The following is a 22,545-nucleotide window of genomic DNA, read 5'->3' as shown; positions in this document are numbered from 1 at the left end:
ATGAGACTTCTATGGTTTCTCAGTAGGCATATTTTTCCAAAGTAGGTCTACATCATCCAGTGAGGAACCCAGAGTAGTAGTATACATAAAAACCACAAGAAGATGACACATGAATGCAGTTTTGCTGCTCTCAGGTCCCATGTGAGCTTACTCAGACTTCACCAAGAAATCTTCATGGATCACTGTGTTATACCACATAGGCAAACTTCAGCAGAACCAAATTTAAAAATTCTAGAGCTTTTTTTGCAACTTATATGTAATGTGTAGTTTAACAATTAAGTTCAGTTCTGTTATTTTTGACACTTGACCCCAGGGCATCACAATGAAAGCCAAGGACTTCATAAATACATTTGCTACAATAAAACTGTTGCTAATCACTGCTTCCCAAAATATTAACCGTAACTATTATTATTCAGCAGCCATATCTACATGATCTAATATTGTTGCTTTACATTGTCTCTTCTTAACTGCATATGATGGTCTCAGATACAGAGTGCCCATCAATGGCAAGAGAAATATCATGAGCACAGTGAAGACAGAATATCTTGTACGCTGTAATATGGAATTTAAGAAAAAGTCTATGTATAGCCACCTCTGTAGGTTCTTCACCAGATGGAATAGGGAGATCTGTGTTAATGCTCATCCTACAGTGAACACGTCAGCAAGCCCGAGTTACCATTAATATGGCTTGAATTCTGACAAGGTCATACTGGCTGGACTATATTTAAAAACACATTTATCTTACTGCAATACAATAAAGTGTTCTAAGACTGTATATCCCAGGAATATAAGACTGTTCTGCTGAAGCGGCTCAGAAGCTAATGCTCTGCACTATGTTTCAAGTTAATTACTGCTGAACAATGCAGGAGAACAGTACAGGAGTCCAGCACAGCACCAAGAGAATTAGCGTGCCCTTTTGATCAAAGAAAGCTAACCAGGCTATGCCCAGAAAAGCAATTACAATACTGCAAAAGTCTGAGAGAAAGTTCGAGTGATTTTATTCGTGAAGTCAAAGCTCAGAAGAGGAGGAATGTTGATGACTGCCTTAGCATCTTTTGACCCTGAGGTTACGAAGGACATCAAGAGGTCACCTGAACAACCTTTGTGATGGACAACTTGATCATGTTCAGGTGTGTCGTTTTGGTAGATGCTTCCTAAACCAGTACTTGATAAAAGTAACACCTTCTCCTCTCCCAGCCCATATTGCCCTCATCACTAGAAAGTTACTGCTCTTGTAATTGTTGCAACTTCATTCTAGGTCTCAGTTCACATTATGGAATAAAAAATATCATTATTTAACTCTGCAGTAATCCTACTCCTAAACCTGAAATACATCTTCGAATGCACATGCTTTATATTACACAAATGTTGGACGACAAACAACAGATTAATTGCTGGCCCTAATGCTGTGTTTGTGAGTGCTAAGATGTCATTCCAAATGTTCCAAAAAGGATTAATGCAGTATAACAAGTCTATTTAATTACTGAAAGACCAGTGATCCTCATTTTACTATAAGCAGCTTTTCCTTTATTTGGAGGCTGTAAATAGAACAGAAATCATTACAGCACAACTATAATTCTTGTCCCAGAATATTGATTATAGCAGCAATACAGTGAAAAAAGTATGTGAAAGGCCAAGGAGGACGGTATATATATACACTGCATTTTTATATGACAATGTAAGATTAGGCACATTTTAAAATGTACCAGCTTTCCTCCCTGTAGTTAAAATGCAGAAACAATTCTCATGCTTTATATAACAATGAGATGTCTGTTTCCTTAACTTTAAATAAAAGAAACTATTAAGTTAGTCAAAGTAATTACACATAGCTTTTTTTGAAAAAAAAAACACCTCAGGTTTAATAAAATTAAAGAAGTCCATGACTCTTACAAGACAAGCCTTTATAGATCACTGAACTGCAGGCAGCAAACTTGCCTAGGAATGCATATATGGTAAAATCACAACTTGATATAGTTTACTTTAAATTATGTGTCTGAATCTAGACAGCCCAATCAATTTTCCAATTCTCCTTTCTGCACAAGCTAGTTATTCTTTAACTGAAAGATAAACAATAGAATAACTTTTGATGTTAACCCTCGGTTAGCTGTAAACTGGATTGTTTCAAAATCACCTAGGGAAAGTGCATAGACAAACTTCTCATTTTTGTAAATTAATGTCACTTCCCTCTGAGAAACAGACACAGTAGTTTAGTAGGTGTTGATATTATAGCTGGCTCATTACTAGTCCTGAAATATCGTCATAAAGGAAGGAATGAGGAAAGCAATGAATTAAATGGTAAAAGTAGGTGGCACAGAGTCTAAAAAGCATAAGCATTTAGGAGAGTTTCAATGCAATCAGAGGGGGTTTCGGCCAGAGGTAAGCACTCCAAGGCAAGAGCCTGAACTAATTCCTCGCAAATCAATGCTCCACTTCTAGGTGTCTCACAAAGCAGACCTGCCCAAGTATACAAGATGAAACTAGATGACCAGAATATTCCAGGCACAAGCATGCTGTTACATTAGCTTGGGTTTAATCCCATACCTTAGCCCAAACTCCTGACCATCCATTCTCCTCCCATGCTAGTGTGGTTTGATCTGAGCTACTGGCCCATTTGACTGAAAAACCTGGGCTCAGAGTGGAGAGAGGGATGAGGAATTAGCCTGAGTCCAAAGGCCACCCCTGCAGGCACTGCAGATGCCTCTGCTGAGGTGGGCCAGCTGGATGAACATACGTAGAATTTCCCAGGACAATTCTTTCTTTTATCTTTCTGTCTAAAGCATATTTTCCCTTCACTGTCACAAGGCCAGAAAACTCAGACAGCTTTCTGAACACTCTGAAGCCTCTACACTATGGTCCCATCCTCAAGGGCCAGCCCTGCTCAGGACTCCTACAGACTGAAGCACAGGTGATCCAAGAAGTGCTCCCACCACAGACCCCATCTCCTGTGGCAGGCGAACTCCGCTGCATGGTTTCTCTTTGATGCCCTCTCCCACAGAGCTGTACCACCGCAGGGCTTGCAGTGGAGGAATGCTTTGTGCTGGTCCTCCCTGCTTGGGCAAGTTTCTTCCGTCTGGGCATGAGAGAACCAGGTAAGACATTTCTTTACAATGCAGAGCCCACCTGGGGGCTGGGCACCAGCACACAGGTTTTGCTTGTAGCAAAATAATAGGAAAGGTTATAACTTTTTAGCCAGCAAATATCTCAGGATTTTGCAACTCTTGCCGAGGTAGCACTGTGCTCTCTCTCCCTGGGACTGGAGGCACAGAGAGACTTGAACAACCTGCTTGCAGTCACCTGTGGAGCCACAGCAGGGCTGGGGACCAGGACAATGATTTTGAATTCCTTGCATCTAAACATTGAGTCATACTTTACATTGTCATCATAGAGATAGTATTCAAGCTCCTTGTGTTAGCATTCCCATCCTCTTCCTTCAAGGGAACTACAGAACTGCAATTAAAAATCACAACTAGATTGTGCAGTTCCACACTGAAAGAAAAGGTTGGGTTATTTATAACTGCATGGGAATGTTGTACCTACACATACAATCTGATTTTTTAAAAAAAAAAAAAAATAAATAGAAATTAATGAGTTATCAGAGAAATCAGCTGGACTGCAGAAGTATAAACCTGATCATACACTGCAAAAGTCAGTGTATTGTGCTGTGAAAGAAAATATGTTTTAAATGAACTCAATTTGATTGAATAAGTCTACTCATATGAGCAACATTTTCAGGCCTAAAGCCTTAAATTAAGAACATAACAATTATCTGATGACCACTGGATTACCGATTTACTTGTTTTATAGTGATACTAGCACATGAGTGTTCTTAACCCAGCAAGGCTGTATCATGCCATCAGTTTTTCAACAGATCCAGTCACTGATTTCAAAAGGCAATGCTTCCTAAAATCATGGCACAATGCAGCAGATGATTAGACATAATACCCATCTCAAAAAAACTAAACTGTCCTAACAGTCAAATTGCAGGTAATTATTGGAAGCACAAAGCCTGCATCAAGAAGCTGACATTAGCACCAGGGATGTTGACAGTAGGCAGCCTGTTGGGATATGGGGCCAAAGACTCCTCCCTCATAGGGAGTAATTCTTAAGGACAAGTAATTTCCCCTCAAAACAAAGCCTTAAAAAAAAAAAAGGCAGAAGACAAAGATTGTCCTTTCTCTCTTTTGATAAGTTTGGATACTGAATCAAGCACAGCAAGCAAAGTTCTTTGCCTTAGAGGCTATGGTTGCTCCTGAATACAATCTAGGTCTCTAAGAAAATGATGGTTTTGTACTAAAGAAATCAAATAGCCGCTTACAATACTTAAATTACATGCTTCTCCATTTCATGTCAAGAAATTATTTTTATCACTCTTCTTTCCTAAAAATCCAAGCGGAGTGCATAAACACTACATTTTTATCACAGAACATTTTCAAAGGAGAACCTTCTTCCCAGCACATCCCACTCAAAGAACGCTAACAGTGAAGCAGGACCAGCTAAGACTAACAGTACTTGCCCTCAAAAAACACCGAAAACCTGTGCACCCTATGAGAAGAAAAATGCACTGCAACCTGAAAGAAGATAGACTTTCCCTCCAGCTGCCTGAAATTCTCCTGCCACCTCTTCCACTATGGAGGGCTGTCAATTCATTCCCATTGCTGTCAGCATACAAAAGGTGGTGACACCTGGAGCACATACGAGGGAAGACACAGCCACTCTGGAGGGACACCGTGAAACCCACAGGGGTGTAAATTCAGGGTCAAGGTCTTCTTGTCAGTGACTACCACAAAAAAACAGAGGAAGTGGAGCAGCTGCTGAACAATGGAGAGGTCAAGCAGTTCGCAGCCATTTCATGACCCAGACAAGTCAAGGTCAAGAGATTCAGGTAGCAACTTGGCCTAAGCATGAGTTACAGAACAAATGAATTGTTTTAACAAATTGGCTTTGGTCAATTAAACCTAACAAGACATGTTGCATCACATAACAGGGATCTTGACACTAAGGGCAGGAGCTGAGGCCACCCTCGTAAAACACATCTTTTAACATGGCATAACAAATCTAAGGTAATCTGTCCAGGAACTGCAGATGTAAGAATAATAAAATACAAGTTGTCTTGACTAGATGTTTTCACACTTTTAAATCAGGGACACTGGAGCATAGTCATCCTTTCAAGATGTTTGGCATCATTTTCAATGGTATTAATCATGCAATGGAAAACGGATGCTGCAATAAATGTACTTACTATCTCTTAGACACAAGACAGCTCCATAATAATCCTCTAAGCAAATCTAGCATTTCTTTGTTAGTTGCTTCATCAAATAAAGACTGAAAATCATATTTTAGGGTGATATAATTCACAAGTAAAAAATACACACCTTGTAAATATTTTAATTATATTTGATTTCTAGAGACATGGAGTTTGTAATTACCGGATTCTAATGTGTGCACATTTCTTTGTTTTTATATTAAAGAAAAGTGTATAAATCCTGTGACATTTTCCCACAAGATAGCTCATGAAGCATATGACAAGGTGACTGACTAAAAAATAAAATACAATGCGAGATTAAAAATAAATATTTCATACTTACCTTGCATTTGTTTAAATTCATTCTCTATGAAAACACGTATAGTAATTCTGGTTAATGTAACTGAAGATTAGGAAGGTAAGAATATAAACAGCATACTCAAGACCTAAATGTGTAAAAATCTCAATAACCAAATAACTGCAAATAACGTAGAATGTATTTAGTAGTGCACAGCACCTGCATCAAGTCAATATCAGAAAACTTATCTTTTCTCCTAATTTCTCAACAGTCACACTGAGTTTCTCAAACAGAGTTCACTAACTGTTCATTTTTGCATTTGGCTTTCCTATTTGCTCCCTAAGGATATTTTTTCAGGGATGTCTTTAGCAAGGGCACTTTTATGGAAGGACATCAGAAAACCCAAAGGCTTCCCTGGACACAGGCCGTTACTATTCAGAAGTGCAAGGTTTCTCCAAGGGAAAAATAGTCTTAACAGCTGAATGGGCTTCAGCTAAGCTTTTATGCTATGCTTTCCCCAGTGTCATTTCACAGCAACTTCTTCTTAGTTCAATCTTAAAGTAACAAAAGTGGTTTACAAGGTCCCAAACACCATAATTAGGAGGAAGATGATGTTAAAAATGGCTCTGGTGTCCCTATAATGTTAAGTTGCCTTTTTGACTTGAAGAGGGGCAAGAGGAACTTAACACACACAGGAGGTGTGGTTCTGGTCCTTAGGCTGTGTAAAAAAATCTGAAACACTATTATTGATAAACATACTTTATAGTATTAACGCATTCTCAGAATCCTCCCCAAAAGCCAAGTCTGAAGAGCCTACCACCCATCAGCTGTGAAAAAAAGCTAAACAAAAGTCACACACCAAAAATGAGGTTCCTAAGAAACAGCTAAAGAAGTATATTTATTTAAAATATTTTAATAAGCATAATATACTTCAGAAAAAGAAAGAAACTCTCTGAAAGGATAATTTGGTGCGGGGAGAGTATAAGAAAGTAATGTTTGTAAATAATAAGGTGGAGGTACACTCACAGCTATACTAGAAGAACTTCCCAAATTCACACACAACTCGCTGCTCCCAGACAGTACAATATACTTGCGCAAATCAACTCTCTTTTCTCTTGGACATAGCTAATAATCTAAGATTTACTTCCCGTTTACTAGCTTCTGAGCCTTTCAAATCTCTTCTAATCCAGGCTTCACTGCCCTGAGCCAGATTTTTAGCCACTGCTTCTAGAAGTTCCAACAGAGTTAGAAAAAAATAAAAATAAAAAAGGAGAGACAAAGTAAAGTCATGAAATGTCCCTATAATGAATGACATCTTGTTTGACATCTATCAACCAAACCATTTAATCACACTGACTTTACTTTTTCACATTCACTTAGGGTCTGGAAAGTGTCTCTACATATGGGATATCTTCTCCATTCCACTATGGAAGGAACAACGCTGTTCACCTAAGTTAGCCGTTTAATTTGATATTGAGATCATCCTTACCCAAGTGATTACAGCAAAGTAACATACCACCTTGTAGTTGAGATTGTAATGTAATTCTTTAGGAAGTCTTTTGAATTACTGTGCTTTGCGGTGTGGCCCACTGCTCCAAGTATCAGAGCTTCAGAGGGTGACCAATCCTCGAGATGTGTGCATTACTACACTAGCAGCAGGGAGGACAAGGAGGAGCAAAAGCAGAAAAGAAAAGGAAAGGTAGAAAAAAGGAAGCAGACTTGACAGCAATCTCATGCAATTAACTTTTAAATCCAACCTGCAGTGGTATTTAGTGTTTAATTATTTTAATGAAGTTTTCACAGTTAAAATGAATTCAATATGCATGAAATTAAGGAATTTAAAACATAAATCTCTGCTGTTACTTGAAGTATTTCCTTTATGAATTAGTGGCCTTATTTATAGCTTAAAAGCATTTTTTTTTGTTCTCGGTATTGTTCTTCTGTCTGAAACTACCACGAAGCAGGAATCTTCTGGTTTCTATTCTTCAGTTTATGGTTTCTTGCTGTCAATCTAAATGTCATTCATAAATTAACACTGACCTCTAAATTTTCAACTAGTTGCACAGAATTTATTTAAGTGTAAGCCTCTTTTGTCTTAAATACAATTAATGTCATTTAACCCTGTGACAATTACTCCCCTTTTGGTTCACTAGGTAAGAAAAAACAGAATAAGCTAAAAGCTCCTTCCTAAAACATATATATATTTTATTCCTGAATAAAACAATAAATTAAAAATAGAAAAAAAACCTTCCTTTCTCACAAACCTGTCATTTGACACATAAACCAGTTCTGAGGGAAACAAATTAAAAAGAAAAAAAACATACATTTTTAATTCTTTGGCTCTACCGTCCAAATGTCAGCTCATGCATATACATTCTGAAAAATTAAAACTAATGGGTGACCTGTTTAAATATTTTAATACCCTAGATCTTCATAAACAAAGTATCTATAATCATTAATTTAAAAACACAATTATGCCCATATATACAACAAAATCTCTATCTCCTAATAACAAATTTCTTTCCTGTCTATAATTTCCAGCACAACAGAAACAAAGTAGCCATCCAAAATTTTACTTCAGAAAACTAGAAAAGCAATCAATACAGTGTCTCTTTCAGTTGACACAAAAAGGTTTTTAAAATTACATTTTCCGAATGCCCAAATAGACTGAAATTGTTTAAAGTAATTCATAGTTTGAAAAATAAATTATGACTACCCATCAGCTCTTACAGCTACAGAAAGCTCTTCTCATACAAGAGCAGACAAAATATAAACTCATACTTCTGCATCCGCACTGCCTCTCTGGTTCAAAACTGAGATTTAGTGCAATAGATTAGCATGCCATTTCACTGCATAAATAACAAGCTCCTAGAGCTACTACATAGCTATAGGTACGGGCAGTAACAAGCTCTATTTCCTGTTGTTCCCAGTGTAATAATTTGCTGTGTATACTCCAACAAATTTCCTTGTACCCTGACATGCCCTTCTGCAAAACAGGTAAAATGTTTTACTGTATGTTCCCAGGTAAAGTATTCAGAAGGAGGCAAATCATTAAAGTTAATGGAAGTGAGAACAATCGGCAATTCAACAGATTGATTGATTCTTCTAACCCCATTATTTTTTTATTAATTGTACATGGAAGCATCAGTGCACACAAGAAATGCAAATCCACATCCAAAATCCATCTGGGTGGTGTGACACTTAGACATATGACCATTATATGAGTTACACAGAACACAGACTTCTGAAAGCATAATTTTGATTGTGATTTTAAGTGAAATTTATTGTAGTCAGAGCAAACTAACCAAAGTAATTGTAAGTAGCATTTTAAAATATAAGTACTATTATATTACCATATCATCAATGGAAAATAAAGCCTAACATGAAAAAGACTACGCAAACCTATTTCAAAATTTGAGCTCCCTATGAATTCACAAAACTCAAAAAGCTTAGGAAAAGTATCAAGCCATTGATACACTGCAAGTTCACCCACCCACTCCTGCAATTCAGACACACCATGTTCAAAAAATAATTACAATTCCTCCTGGAAGGAGGACAAGTTTTTCAAAGTGAGACAGTGCATACACGCTGCCAGAACTGTGTTAAGTGAAAAAAAGTGATAACCCTGTTCAGTTAGGGATTATCAGTTTTCCAGCACTAAACCAGGGCAAACCTAGTTTTGAGTCAGTACAAACGCAGCACTCGGCACCCCAGACAAGATTATCTGAAAACGCACTTATGAAGAGCATAAAGCGTGCTACCCAAGTGCGGGCAAGCCCGTGCCCCTCGCCCGGGCAGCCACCGGCAGGAGGTATGTGGCACGCAGCCAGCGCCAGCCATCCCTGTCGCCAGCATCCCAGCGGCACGGCAGGAGGGTCCTGCACAAAGTTCTCCCTTTGCTAGGCTGCAGAAGCCAGCCTGCGCCCTCACTCTCCCCCTCTTCTCCTTTCTCTTCCTTTAATTTTTTTTCCGTGCCTTTCCTCCACAAGAGACAGGACAGTCTGGCGATTCAGGGACTCATGCAGGCCAGGCTTCCTTCTGTGTAGCCCTTGGGTAGAGCTGCTAATCCTTCTTATTAATTAAAGAGATAATAGCAGTTAACCGGAAAGCAATATTAATGCTAACTATCTAGGAAACTTCCAAGAGAAATTGTTTAGTCCTTTTTTAGTCCCGGTAACAAACTCAGGCAGCTGGAACTGTGGCAGCATCTTGATGGTTTAAGAAGTTAAAAAAACAAGAGTGCCCGTACAGTATCAGGCTAAGGGCAACTGCATCTATTTTCTGTCCTCCTTCTTGAAGAGTTTAAAAGATCCACCATCAACTGTAGAGTTTATTAAGAGATGAGGATGTAGTCTCCCCCAGTTATATCACTCTTCTACAAGGGCAAAAGAAAGTCTGAACAGTAACGTGACTGATCTGAGAAATGTACTCTGAGAAGCATATGTATTAGGAAGACTTACAAGTGTTTATCATTTACATGTACCGTTGCTTCAGTCCTTTAAACTCCCAAAGCATTTGTCAAGGTCCACTATGCCTCATTCCTTATGTGCTGAAATACCTAACATCAAGTTTGCATTTTATTTACGCTGCAAAAAAACAACAGGGATGACTCGGGGATTAGGAATTCTGCAGATGAGGCACATTGCTGTAGATACTTTATGTTTTAGAAAAAAACAGTAATGCCATTTTTTTTTAATTAGCCATTCTAAGAGTAAGTAAAACATCTATCAGGAGAAGGGATTTATATAATCTGGGTTCTGTTGCAGCAAACAAGTACCGCAGCTTTCATTCACTGATTGTCAAAAACTTTCCAATGTGCCCACTGCAATGCGGATGCCAACCAACGAATCAAAGGCATTCAGCAACTAGACAAAGAGGGTCTGATGCCAACCTCGGTGCCACTGGCAACCATTATTGGCATCAAGCACATTGTCTGCCTTTTTTTTCCCTCTCCTGGCACTCAACAAACAAAATGGCGGTTCTTGTAGCAACGGGAACACAGCATAAGCGCTGCACTGAATCAAACATCACCAAGCAATTTTATGGACTGAGGTGTATTTCGTTCTAAACATTAGACACCGTTTGATGCCTGGCAGAAAAAAAGGAGAGGGGTGAAAAAAAAAAAAAAGAAAAAAAAAGAAAGAAAAAAAGCAGTTTTATCAATAGAAACAGTGCTCGTGCCATTTTCAAGGTTTGGGCTTTTAAAAAACTTGAGGGGGGAGGGGGAAGGGTGGACCTCATATACACAACAAGCAGAGCTCGGCATAAGTGTGTTATGTTTAAGAATTCTTTTGATGTTAAAACTTGATCACAGTATGTTCTTCCCATTTTTTCCTCCATTTCAGTCAAAGGAGCAACATTGCAACCTATGTCAAGCCTCTTTTTCTTGTTCTTTATTTTTAAAAAAATCATAAAGCGTAAGAGGGTAGTAGAAAGTGAACAGAGAGAGGGAAAAGATGCTGAATTCTGAGGAAGATGAGCAAAGAGTAGAACCGGGTGAAGTTGGTCAATGACAGAACTTCATAGGTCGGTCTTTATTTCTTCTTTCAAGGCATGCATGGAAGTAGAAGCTCTTTTTATTAAGAACTGAAAGGATTATTGATACTTCTAGATCTGGAAATTGTCAATATATTGTAACATTACTCTGTACTGCAATGCGGATGCCAACCAACAAATCACAGGCATCCTAGGCTAAACAAAGAAGGTCTGATGCCAATCCTGGTGCCACTGGCAACCATCAGTGGCATTCGAACTACCCTTCCTCCTCTTTTTTCCCCTAATCTTTTTTAAAGCAACAACAACAACAACCACCACAAAAAAGCTACTTGGCCCCTTTATTCATTTTATGTGCTAATGCCATCATATTTCTTTCAGGGATTTAATTGGTCCCATGTCTCTGCTTAGTTTTTACATGATAACATTAGACGGGTTTATATAATCTAAAAGAGGAATAAAAAGCAAAACAGCATGTGTATAAAGCAGCATTTTGGTTGACTTCATGCTTATCTCTTGCAAAGCCTGGTGCTCTCAATCAAGTGCACTACAAAGTGTCACAATTAACCTGCTTTCAGTGAGGATAATCAAAGTTTGGCAAAAAAAGAAAAAAATACAAAGATAACTTAATAATGACTTCAAGAAAGGAGCCAACAGATGTTAACCTAAGATTTACTGTAAAGCAGCAAGACAGATAGAAAATACATGCAATGTCACAATAACCATAAGGGTCTATTAAGGGTGATTCAGTACATAGAAAACAGTCAGCTTCATCTTCCAGTATATTCTCAAAGTAGCATCATACAGCTTTGAAAGTTATAACATTACAGCATGTTTGTCTCAATCATTTGTGGTTAGACACGTGTTTTAAATAAACCCATATTCTCAATAAACTTAAATTCTCAATTTAAATCACTGAAATGAGCTATGCCCTGCAATTCCTTTGCCCAATTCAAGTTACTTATTTCCAACAACTTAAAAGTCAACAGCATGCAAGAGTACTCTGACCCAGCCTTTTTCAGCTCAAAATCTACTTAAACCGGTTTGCCTCCCTTTGTAGTTTTGACTTTTAGAGATAGGTAAATCCATTAGAATTAACCAGTAAGCTGTGTCTTGCAATATGTGCATTTAAAATATCATTTGAATTTCTGTTCTCAAAAGGAGTTTAAAGGTACAAATTATTTGTAATTAAGCTGCTTTGTTTAATGCTATCAAAGAAATCTTTTTTCCTATGTTATTGGGGACCAGATTTACCAGACTCCGCAGCTACTTAAAGTCGCTTCAAAATACCTAAGTGTTGTCTACTGCGGTAGAAAGAAAAATACAAAAAATACAAGCAGAGGGGTGAAAGTAAAAGAAAAAAAAACCAACTGTTTTTTTTCATTATGAACAACCTAAAAAATTGAAGTCTGTTTATACATTCAGGAAAACATAGTGCTTCACTTGCGTGAGTAAATGCTATGAGACAAATACAGTAAAAAGCAAAAGGTTGTGTTCTGTATCTGTTCTTTTAAACAATGAGCATACGTCAAACAAGGCCATATGCATTTTACTTTTTTTGTTACTAACAAAATCCATTCCGTTTGCTTTTCACTTAAATCCCGCAGTTATGTATCGGGCATCAGACAAGAGCCTGCCAGCTGCCCTTCTGCAGGCCATTTCTGCCTACTACCAGGCCAAATTGTGAAATGGCCCACCATCTGCGGCCAGTTAAACTTTCACTAGTTGAGATCTGTGGCTAAAAAAGCAATGTTTTATTACTGCTAATCAGTCAGGAATACAAAGACATCTAGAGGATGGCACAACCACCAGAAAGAACCAAAATAACCCCTCACAGAGAAAAAGCATTTCAGAAGGCTTAGAATCAAAAAGAAACCCCCAAAAAAAAACCAAACAACATTGTCTGCTTACAGCGATTTACGATTTTGGAGAACCTGCCTATGAGTATTGTTACGTGAACTTACACATGACTAGCAGTTTTTTCCTTCTTACACGATTATAAGAAACTCTGTTTTTATTTTCATTCTATAAAACTAAATTTAAGAAACCCTTCAACTGCGTTCCTGCGATTTTCCACAACAACTTCCAATTTCAATTGTCTGCCAAAGAGATTCAAGTATACTAATGTGATTATGAAAATATGCTATCTATGAAAAATTCCCTCAAAATATCACACTCTGGATCTTTGTTTTGTGGCTCAGATAGGTAAGATCAGGTATTGATGTAAAATGTGAAAAAGGCATTAAGTATTGTATGCTGTAAATCTGACTACACGTTATATTTACAAAGCAGTTAAAGCAGTATTTCTGCACAAAAGATTTTTTATATTTTATTTTATAGACATGAGAAAGTCTATAATTGTTCTTCGAAGTGGTAGTAGGTTCATCAGTTTAACAACAAATTCTTGATTATTTGGAACTACCAAGACAATAATAAATATTTGTAGGGTTTATTGTGATTGTGCAATTGCACATACTTGCATCTGTTACTAACAGTACTAAGGAAATGAAAAAAAAAACCAACCTGGAAAACAAGAATAATGTTTTCTGAAGTCACAACTGGAAAAACTACACAATTTATTTCCTCTTTTTGACAAAAAAAGAGCAACTTCAGTGAACTAAAGTACTACCTTGGTATGTCCAGCTCTCTCTTGAAAGAGAATGAGGCATGTATGTCAAACATACATGTCATTTACAAAGGTCTGGAGGAATTTGTGTATATGTAAGTATATAGGTATACGTGCTGATTTACATAATATGATATGTACCCACGTTACATCTATAGACCACAGAATAATGTTTCACTGGAAGGCAGCCCACAGGGGAAACGGAGCTACTTGGAATCAGAGTTTGACATACTAACACAGAAACACAACAATCTGCTTCCTACCTTGCTCCTGCACGTAGTATGCCAAAAACAAATCAAGCTCCTTGACTGATACTGTTATGTGATGCGGCTGGACGCAAAGTGCTGGATTTGTGCAATGTGGGGATTTCATAAGCCTCTCTCCATCCGTGCTTTCCAAGGGGATGCCTTTGAACAGGATGACCATGACTAGATCCAGACGCCAGACTTTGTCAGCCTGTCGCAGGCAGTCGATTCTCCTAATCTTACCCTTCTGGTCAGGATTGGACAATACACAGCATGGGTGCTTCTTCCCAGTCACTGTGAGCACAAAATCCTCCCGGAACTCTTGGCGAATATCTTTGCGCAGTTTGGCCAGGAGCCTGGATGCCCACTTTTGTTTAATTTCAGGCTTTTCGCTAAGTAGCTCATCCTTGACTGCTCTTTCCTCATCCTTTGACATTCGTTTCTCATGTTTTTTAAAGTACTTGCGTTTTCGAGCCTGAAGGTTGAACCAAGTATAGGCAATTGCACGGACATGTGGAAGAAGTGCCTCAATGAACGGGTGAAATTCATCCTGTGAAAAGAAGTGGAGGGAAAAAGAAAAAGAGAAGAAGAAAACTCAAAGTCAGTAAATTCTCATAATCAAAGCAATATCAAGAAAGATTTCTGAAAATCTTAAAGTGAAATACAAGACGAAGAGAATAAACACTTAACATTTATGCAAATTATGCAATTACTACTGCTGTCAGGCACAGCCAGAAAGTACCCAGAGAATCGCACTTTCCCCATATTTCAGTCTTTGAAAGAACCAGGTGAAGATTTTATTCAGTATGCCTCCCCTCACTTTATCCCACAATGCTGCAAAGACAACACCATTGAAAAGAGATGCTATCAAGATGTTCTGTTTCTAACACTTAAATATCTGAGTGAACGTCTAACATCAAGAAAAGTACCATTGCACAAAGAGGACACTGTACGGTTTTAAAAAATCTGAGTAGAAACGTTCAGAAGGCTGAGGCGAATGCCACAGTTCATTTCTCTTCTCTGTGGCACAGAAACACAAAGCATATACATGCTCAGTGTAATGCCACACAGTTCCCACTTTTGGAGCATGCTCTCAGCAAGAGACTGCTGGTGGCACAAAGAGCATGCGCCATTAAACTTGATCCATTTTCTTATCAAACGTCCAGCATTCCAGCACTGAAACAGCACCATTCCAGTGGTGGTAACTAGAGAAACCAGTATACAGTAAGCGAAAGCAAGCAAAAGACACAGCGTGTCGTATACAAATCCTGAACAGAAGCTTCTGTACTTTCAGCTCTTGGGGCTTCCCCCCCACCACCCCTAAACTCTGTAAAATAAAAGTGTATGAAGTTGAGAACAAAAATTACATTTATGTTCTTCCGGCAGCTCCATTGTAAGTTTTGAAGCCCCACAGAGTCAGTTAATTTGTTAACTGATCACATGAGTGTGGCAATTATTCCAAACCCCTTAAAAATCAATCTGAGGTGTACAATGAAAAATGGCAACTTGGCACAAACTTTGCATTCTTTGTGTTTCTGCATGCTGTGGCAGAGTGACATTATGAGTGCACCACTGGTCAAATGCTGCTTTTGTGAAATCCATGCAATTTATTTACAGTTCCAAAATATCCCTTTCTGACATCTGGCTTCATCTGCAAGTTCTTATCTTCTGCCTAGCAGCAATATGGATTGCATTAAGGAGGTAATGCTTAGTTGTCGTGTTAAAGTACATCCTATAGCATTAAATTAATTTGGTTTGTCTGCTAAAAGTAGTACCCTACACATCCATGTTAGTATCTAAATAGGCCTTCCCCAAAATCTAATTCCTTTTTTCCATGAGCAAATCCACTGTTTAAAACAGCGCGATCTGATTATCAAACATTACTGTACTCTGGTTTGGAAGGGAGACCTTAGGGAAGGTATCTTTATTCCTCTGTGCAGGCATATTTGGTTTTAAATACCTTGCAGACTGCTCATCATACTGAGTGGTATGCTGCAATCAAACTAAAACCAAACCTTTTTTATACAATTATGTTCAAGAACACAATTAACAAACTAATATTTTAGCTACACTGCTATACAAGGAATGAATTATGTTTAATCAACAGGCTGATTAACTTCATCAGGTAAAAATGATGAAAGTATAACTAATGGTCTCAATTATACAGAGTTCAGACTGCCATTGGAGAAGCTTCAGGCCAAGAATTTAGCATTTAAATCTTCAAATTTCAAACAAACTTCAAAATTTCCGGAATGGTTTAGAAAAAAAATCCACTAGATCTAGTTACGTCTCTTCCCGAACCATCTTCAAATCAAACAGAAAACAACAGGAGAGTTGCAAGCATTTTACGTACGAATGTGTTACCGTCACAGGAAAAAAAGAAAATAAAAATTTTAAAAAAGAAAAAAAAGAAGAGAGAGACAAAATAGGAAGATAATTCAGGACATAAACGATTGCATTACAATATGATGCTTGACAAAGAGCCACAAAGGCAATAATTAAACTGATTAGTAGATTCCAGCAGAGATTTGAACAATTCTCGTACTACTCTGGCACATAAAACTAGGCCGTGGAAAGAGTTAAACCACAATCTGTTCTTTGTGTGGGAAGGCAATACTGCTCTGAGTAACCACAACCCATGATAAGACTTTCCTATCTTCATACACTTTCTGATGCCATGCTTTTTATCCCCCTCAATTATGACTACTAAAGAAAGTTTATTTTTTCTTCTAAAGAAGCCATCTTAATCAATGTATTCCAATAAAATTTGAAAAACAATTAACATAATCATAAAGACCGCATGGTGTTAAAACCTTACAATTCACTCTAGAATGAATGAAACAAATTTACTGCAGATTCTGAAAATTGTAACAGCTGGGAATAAAGCTGAAGGCATGGGGCTAAAGAGCTTTGAGAAAAATGAATTTTTACCCCAGTGCGATGATTTCCCCTACATCTAAACAGACTTCGGCATTTATAACTTAAAATCGCAATAAAATCAACGTAGAAATATTCTACATTACTAGAATACTGCACATTTAGTTTGAATTCTTAAAGAAGATCACAAACTATTTTGGAATGGCTACGCCTTTAGGTAATGCACATAGTATTACCAATAATAACCTAAAGCATTTCACATCTATGAAGATTTTATAGAGAAAAATTCCACTTTTAAATTCCAATCTGTTGTGGTTGAACGTTTCCTTTTCAAAGGGGGGGCACAGGGGAGCAAAACTTTGTAAAATTGTATATAGGCTTTCCTTTCATAATATCATTAAGTCCTAAAGATATAAGTACGTATGAAAGAGTACAAAGGAGAAATACAGCAAAGAACATCCTGTTCTAAAGCAATATTATCAAATGTCTTTAAGAGATTCATTGTGCATCTGGAGTCCTTTCAAATGAAACATTACTTGACATGAAGAAGTGCCCATAAAAATGATCCTAAATGGATATCTGTAATTAATCACACACATTCTCCACTAAACCTTCTAAAAAGCTATCTACAGAATTTGATTTTTTTTTCCCCTTAATAATCATGCAGGCAATGCAGAAATATATTTTTTTATGTGGCACTTAAACATGTGCCACAGTTGCTCCTGCAATAAAGTGATTTACGGAGGTAAGATTTTCAAATGTCAAATCAAATGGGTCAGGTGAACCATTGTGCGCCGGCAATTTAAATTAAAAATAAATATATTATATGTTATCTATGTAGCACGTAAATAAAGGCAAACATACTGGTGATGATAGACAGGCCAGGTTTCCTATCTGGTATAGGTAAACGGGAAATGTAGAGCCCTTCTCTTCTCTTCCACTTTTATAAACTTCATATCAATTCATGGAAGTTTGAACTGACGACCATACCATAAATATACCATGCAGAAGTCTAGAAATCTTACACAGAAAACTTCACGTACTCCATTTCCTTGCATGAACTTTCTCTGTGCTTAATGAAACAACCTATTCTAGGAGGAAAAGACAATGACAACGTATTCTGGGTTTACTAGACCACCATAACATAAAAATAAACCAGGGTAAAAGTATCGCAAGAGATGAAGCACTTAAAAGCATGCAGTAACTGCATCCCATCACACCTCAGCAAGAGAAATATCTGCCATTTCCACTCATTCTGAAACAAGGGGAAAGAGGCATATAGGAAGGAAAGGATCCAAAAAAATTTAAAATGCATTTGGTAAGTCTTCATTATTCCTTGCAGTTACTTTACAACTATCAGTCTTCTACTGAAAGAGAATTGCCAAGGTCTGTTTTAAAGTTGTACTTTGGATTTTAGACTTGTTTCTAAAAGGCGCTTCAGTGCTGTCTCGGCGCAAACTGAACTACAGATTTCACATGGAGCTCAGTCCAAACATGTGTTCTGTGTTTAGAACTTTTACCAAAATATTTTGTTCTGAGCATACATTACCACAGTCAACGTGCACTGCAAGAGCCCTAGAGATGGAGGACACAATAGAGATAACAATTTTGGCAGTACTACTCTAACACAGTCGCAACTTTAAGTAAGATTAATCAATCTATTGCTTTAAATAAATAAATAACACAAAGTATAAATTCTCATTGCCAGTGTAATCTTAATTTTTAATTTATGGAGTAGGAAGATTATTTTTAAATGTTTTTATCACTCCAAGCAGGTAGAGAAAGATTCCAAATTGAAATATATTTGTTGCAACTGTGTTCCATGTATGTACCTCTAAATGTGATCCGTCTCCTGTATCACGGCACGTGAGACAGCGTGACTGTAAAATATTACAGGGAAGTTATCATAGCTTGAAAGTGAAGAATTGCTCTAGTGTATTTATTTCAGCAGGAGTATGATGTTGTGCTTTTGTATACACCTGAGTGCAGTACTTCAATGCAGATTTGTAAAGACTGAGGAAATCTATTACATCTTTGAATCCAAAAAGCAAACACATGGGGGAAAAAAGTGTAGTTACATCCGGAAACAACAAAATTAACTACCCGCTGTAACAGAAGTGGTGGTGAAAATTTGCGTGTTTCCAACATAAAACCCACTTACTTCAGCTGTACTCTCAGGTTTATACCCCAGTGCAGAGGTCATATTGCCTATCAGTAATTTCACAGGATGGACATTCCACACAGAATTGATTTTTATTAATTGCAGATTCCACCATGATTAATTATTTTTATGTGTGTATCTGTAAGCATGTGTATATGTTATACAAAACCCTTCCGATATGCACTCATTTATCTTTTGAAGAGTATCCCAATGGTACTCTTTTCCAGTTTTGCTTCGCTGCAGCTCACGTTTGCTTGCTGAAAATATCCATATCTAAGTCAATCACACTCAGATGCCAAACAAAATATAAACAATAAAAAATGTGTCAGCCAAAAAGCTACAGGACTGTATCCAATAAGCCTTATCATCGTTTCCATCTTCATTCGCGATTTATGAGCTCTTCGGTCCTTTTGAATTACTATTCTTTCTAATTGTGGGATAACTTAAATCATATTTATTTATTTATTCACGGCGCAAACCCTACGCGCCTCGCCGGCCACCTAATCACAGCGTCGCAGGAGACGTGACTTTCGCGCATTTTCTGCTCCTTTAGCCATTTGTCGCACCAATGTGGAAGCAAAGAGTTATCGCTTAATCAGTTTACATCACATCCTCCCAAGACAGACTTTCACAAAAGCTCCTCAAAACTATCCCCCGGCTTCGCAGACCCGGCGCTCGGCTCCTCGATACCTCCCGGGGCTCCCGGAGAGCTTCCCCAGCCGGCTCCCCAAAAAAAAAAAAAACCCCGCGGTCTCAAAAATCCGCGTGTTGTCGCGACAGGGACACCCCCACACACAGACCCCCCGCCCCCCTCCGCCCCCGCTCCCCGGCTGCGGCTTCGCCCCGCTCCCTCCCGCCGCTCCGCGAAAAAAAACCCCGATGAATTCGGCGTCGCGGAGGAGCCGGGAGGGGGGAAGAGCCCAGCCCCTGCCTAACCGAACGGGAAAACGCCGCGCGGCTCGGTCCTCCCAGCTCGCGTCGCCCTCGCTCGCTGGCAGCCCGTGTATCATTAATTAAGCATGAGACGGGATTACTTCGCACCGACAAGCGCTCGTTTTTTGGTCAAAAACAGCACTCTTCCTTTCAAAACCCTTTCATTCGAGCCTGCGTAAACTGGCGAGCTGAAAAGAGAACGGATCGTTTGATTCCAATCAAATCAATACTTCCCAAACCTGCTTTTTAGCGTAATTATGCTCGTGTCCATTTTGTTAACCTTTGACTTCTTATGCACCAATAATTAAAAGAGTATTTGTCTGCGGGTGACACTTTGAATGGATCTCCCCACAACAATGGCCTGGTGCAGTTTATTCCCTACTATTCCCTCCTGCGAGAGGAGTTAGGATCCGACAAGTTAGTTACAATTGCGCTTTAACCCGTTGCAGTTAATAGCAATGACTCATTAATAACAACTCGCACGCATATAAAAGCAAACAAAAAAAAAAGTGAAAATTAATTAATTAATTAACAAATAAATTAAATAAAACGCTTCTATACCTGAGTGAGACAGATTGGAGAATACATCATGACTTCGCTTTGAGAACACGCTGCCCGGAGAGCCCCTAAGAAAAGCCTCAAAAAGGAATAATTTCATCTATTCATTTTACAGTCATCTGAGACTCAAGGAAGATGAAATCAAGCAGGACGGGGCTCTGCACTGGATCACCACAACTTCACAACAAACCCCAGTCCTCCTTAAATAGCCAAAGATTCAAGTTCACTCCGTGTGCTAGATTTCCCGGGGTGAAATCCAATCTACACTTTTAACCCTCTTGTAGTCGGCGGCGCAGGAGTCTCGCTTTTGCTGCTGCTGCTGCTGCTGGTTGTTTTGCAGATGAGGGGGGAAGGACTCGAGGGGTGGGGGGGGCGGGGGAGGGGGTAGGCGGGAGGATTTTTTTTTTTATTTTTTCTTTTGGCGCTTTTTTTAATCCTTTTTTTTTTTTTTTTTTTTTTTTGGAGAAGTTGTTGTCGGTGGGTTATTACGGCACTGTCACCACGCTCTCGAAAGTTCAAGGTTACAGCCCGGAGAGGAAAATCCCGGAGGGCGACGGCAGCGGCGAAGCCCGGCGGGTCCGGCGGGAGCGCGCCGGGACGGGAGCGCGCAGGGTTCGGGGTCCCCCGGCGGCCGCCGCCTGCTGCTCCCTCCCTCGCTTCTGCGGCGACGGCGAGAGGCTGCCCCGCGGGCGCCCACGGCCACAAAAACGATCCCTCCAAAAGTCAGGCGATGAATCTCCACCTCGCCACCCCCGGACCCGATTCGCTCCCCCCGCGCGTGTCCCGCTCCCCGCACCCCCCGCCGCTCCGCAAACTTGGGCCCGTTACACCCTCCGGACCCCGCTCCAGCGCTCTCCCCCGATAAGACTTAAGTATTTTTTTTTAAATTATTTAATTACACAATCACCGCTTACACTCCTCCTCCTCCTGCTGCAAACACATTCTTTCTCCACCAGATCTCCCTCCTCTGCCCTCCCTCCTTCATTAATCACCATCCAGCGCCGCAGAAGGAACCACCGCGTTTTGCAAACAACGTCCCTCGTTTTCCCCCATCCTCTGGTGGGAGAAAGTTGCGGGGGGGGGAAAGGTGGGAAGAACGGGGGGTAGGGGGTGTCTGCCATCTGCAGGAGGATTCTTTTCCTTCTCCTCCTTTCGGGGTACGATTTGTCGGCGCCCCCCGCCCCTCCTCCCCCCGCGGCGGCCCCCAAGGCGGAGGGGGGGACAACCGGGCCAGCGACAGGGTGCGGGGTCTGGTTTCATTCTCCTGGGGTAGCTCTTAACCGGAGGAGCTGGGGAAGGCGGCGGGGGGGGGAGGGGGAAGAAGTGACCGAAACTTCTATCTTGGCTCCTGCGAGGAGCAGCACGGGGGGAGCTCGGTGTCCCTCGCCCCTCATCGCTGGCAGCGGCTCCGGCTTCGCCCCGGAGGAACCGCTGACTTCCTCCTGGCCCAAAGTGAGATTTTATTTTTTTTTTTTTGTTCACGTCAGGCATTTCACGACACATCGAGGAAAATAGGCAGGTTCAAGTCAACCATGAAATGGTCACTTTTTAACCCCGTCCTGTCCTCATTAGGGAAATGCTCAAACACAGCCCATTTTCAAAGAGGGCTCTTAATGAGAGGAGCCTGCCAAGTCTACCAGCTGCAATTCCCATAAATTTACAAACCAAAAGAAGCAGGGGGATGGGCGGGGGAAGGAGAGAGCCCGCAGGAGACAGGTAATGTCAAAGCGAGAGCCCGGTGCGGTAAGCCTTGCAAAATCCGTGCCACATCCCTGCGGCTCCGTTTCTGGCCGCACTTGCCCAATTTCCTCAGTTTTGCGGGGTCCAGGCGACAGCCACGGGGCTCGCCTTCCACAGATCACACTGGGAAGTGACAAGTTCTGACCTTACGCTTAGGCAAGGAGGGATGAGGAAGACTCGGGGTTAACCACAGTGAGCAAAATTTATTCCCGTATCTAGTGTAAGAATACCCCCACAAATCCCGTCGTCTTTTCCTTTACCCAGACACTGCAAAAAGCTGATAACGCCAGCTTTAAAACTGGAGTTTCCCTTTGAATAAATATTCAATTTAACTGGAGTTAATTTACCATAAAAGACATTCCCCGTGGCACA

At 39.8% G+C, this 22,545-nt stretch overlaps 1 protein-coding gene across 10 annotated transcripts in view; it reads right to left on the bottom strand.

Annotated features, from left to right (window-relative positions):
• The window catches only part of NFIB (nuclear factor I B), a 271,625-nt gene that overhangs the window by 158,390 nt on the left and 90,690 nt on the right, over positions 1–22,545 (bottom strand). For 6 of the 10 annotated variants that reach the window (XM_069880041.1, XM_069880042.1, XM_069880048.1 and 3 more), the window contains exon 2: positions 13,923–14,454. In XM_069880041.1, the coding sequence (XP_069736142.1) occupies positions 13,923–14,454 (532 nt within the window). Of the gene's footprint in view, positions 1–13,922; positions 14,455–14,833; positions 14,967–20,436; positions 20,789–22,545 lie in introns of those variants that run through there. The other 4 variants (XM_069880043.1, XM_069880044.1, XM_069880049.1 and 1 more) reach the window with 3 other exon arrangements.

Source organism: Phaenicophaeus curvirostris, chromosome Z (genome assembly GCF_032191515.1).
Source record: "Phaenicophaeus curvirostris isolate KB17595 chromosome Z, BPBGC_Pcur_1.0, whole genome shotgun sequence".
Taxonomy (NCBI): domain Eukaryota; kingdom Metazoa; phylum Chordata; class Aves; order Cuculiformes; family Cuculidae; genus Phaenicophaeus; species Phaenicophaeus curvirostris.
This window is presented reverse-complemented; position numbering and strand designations above follow the sequence as displayed.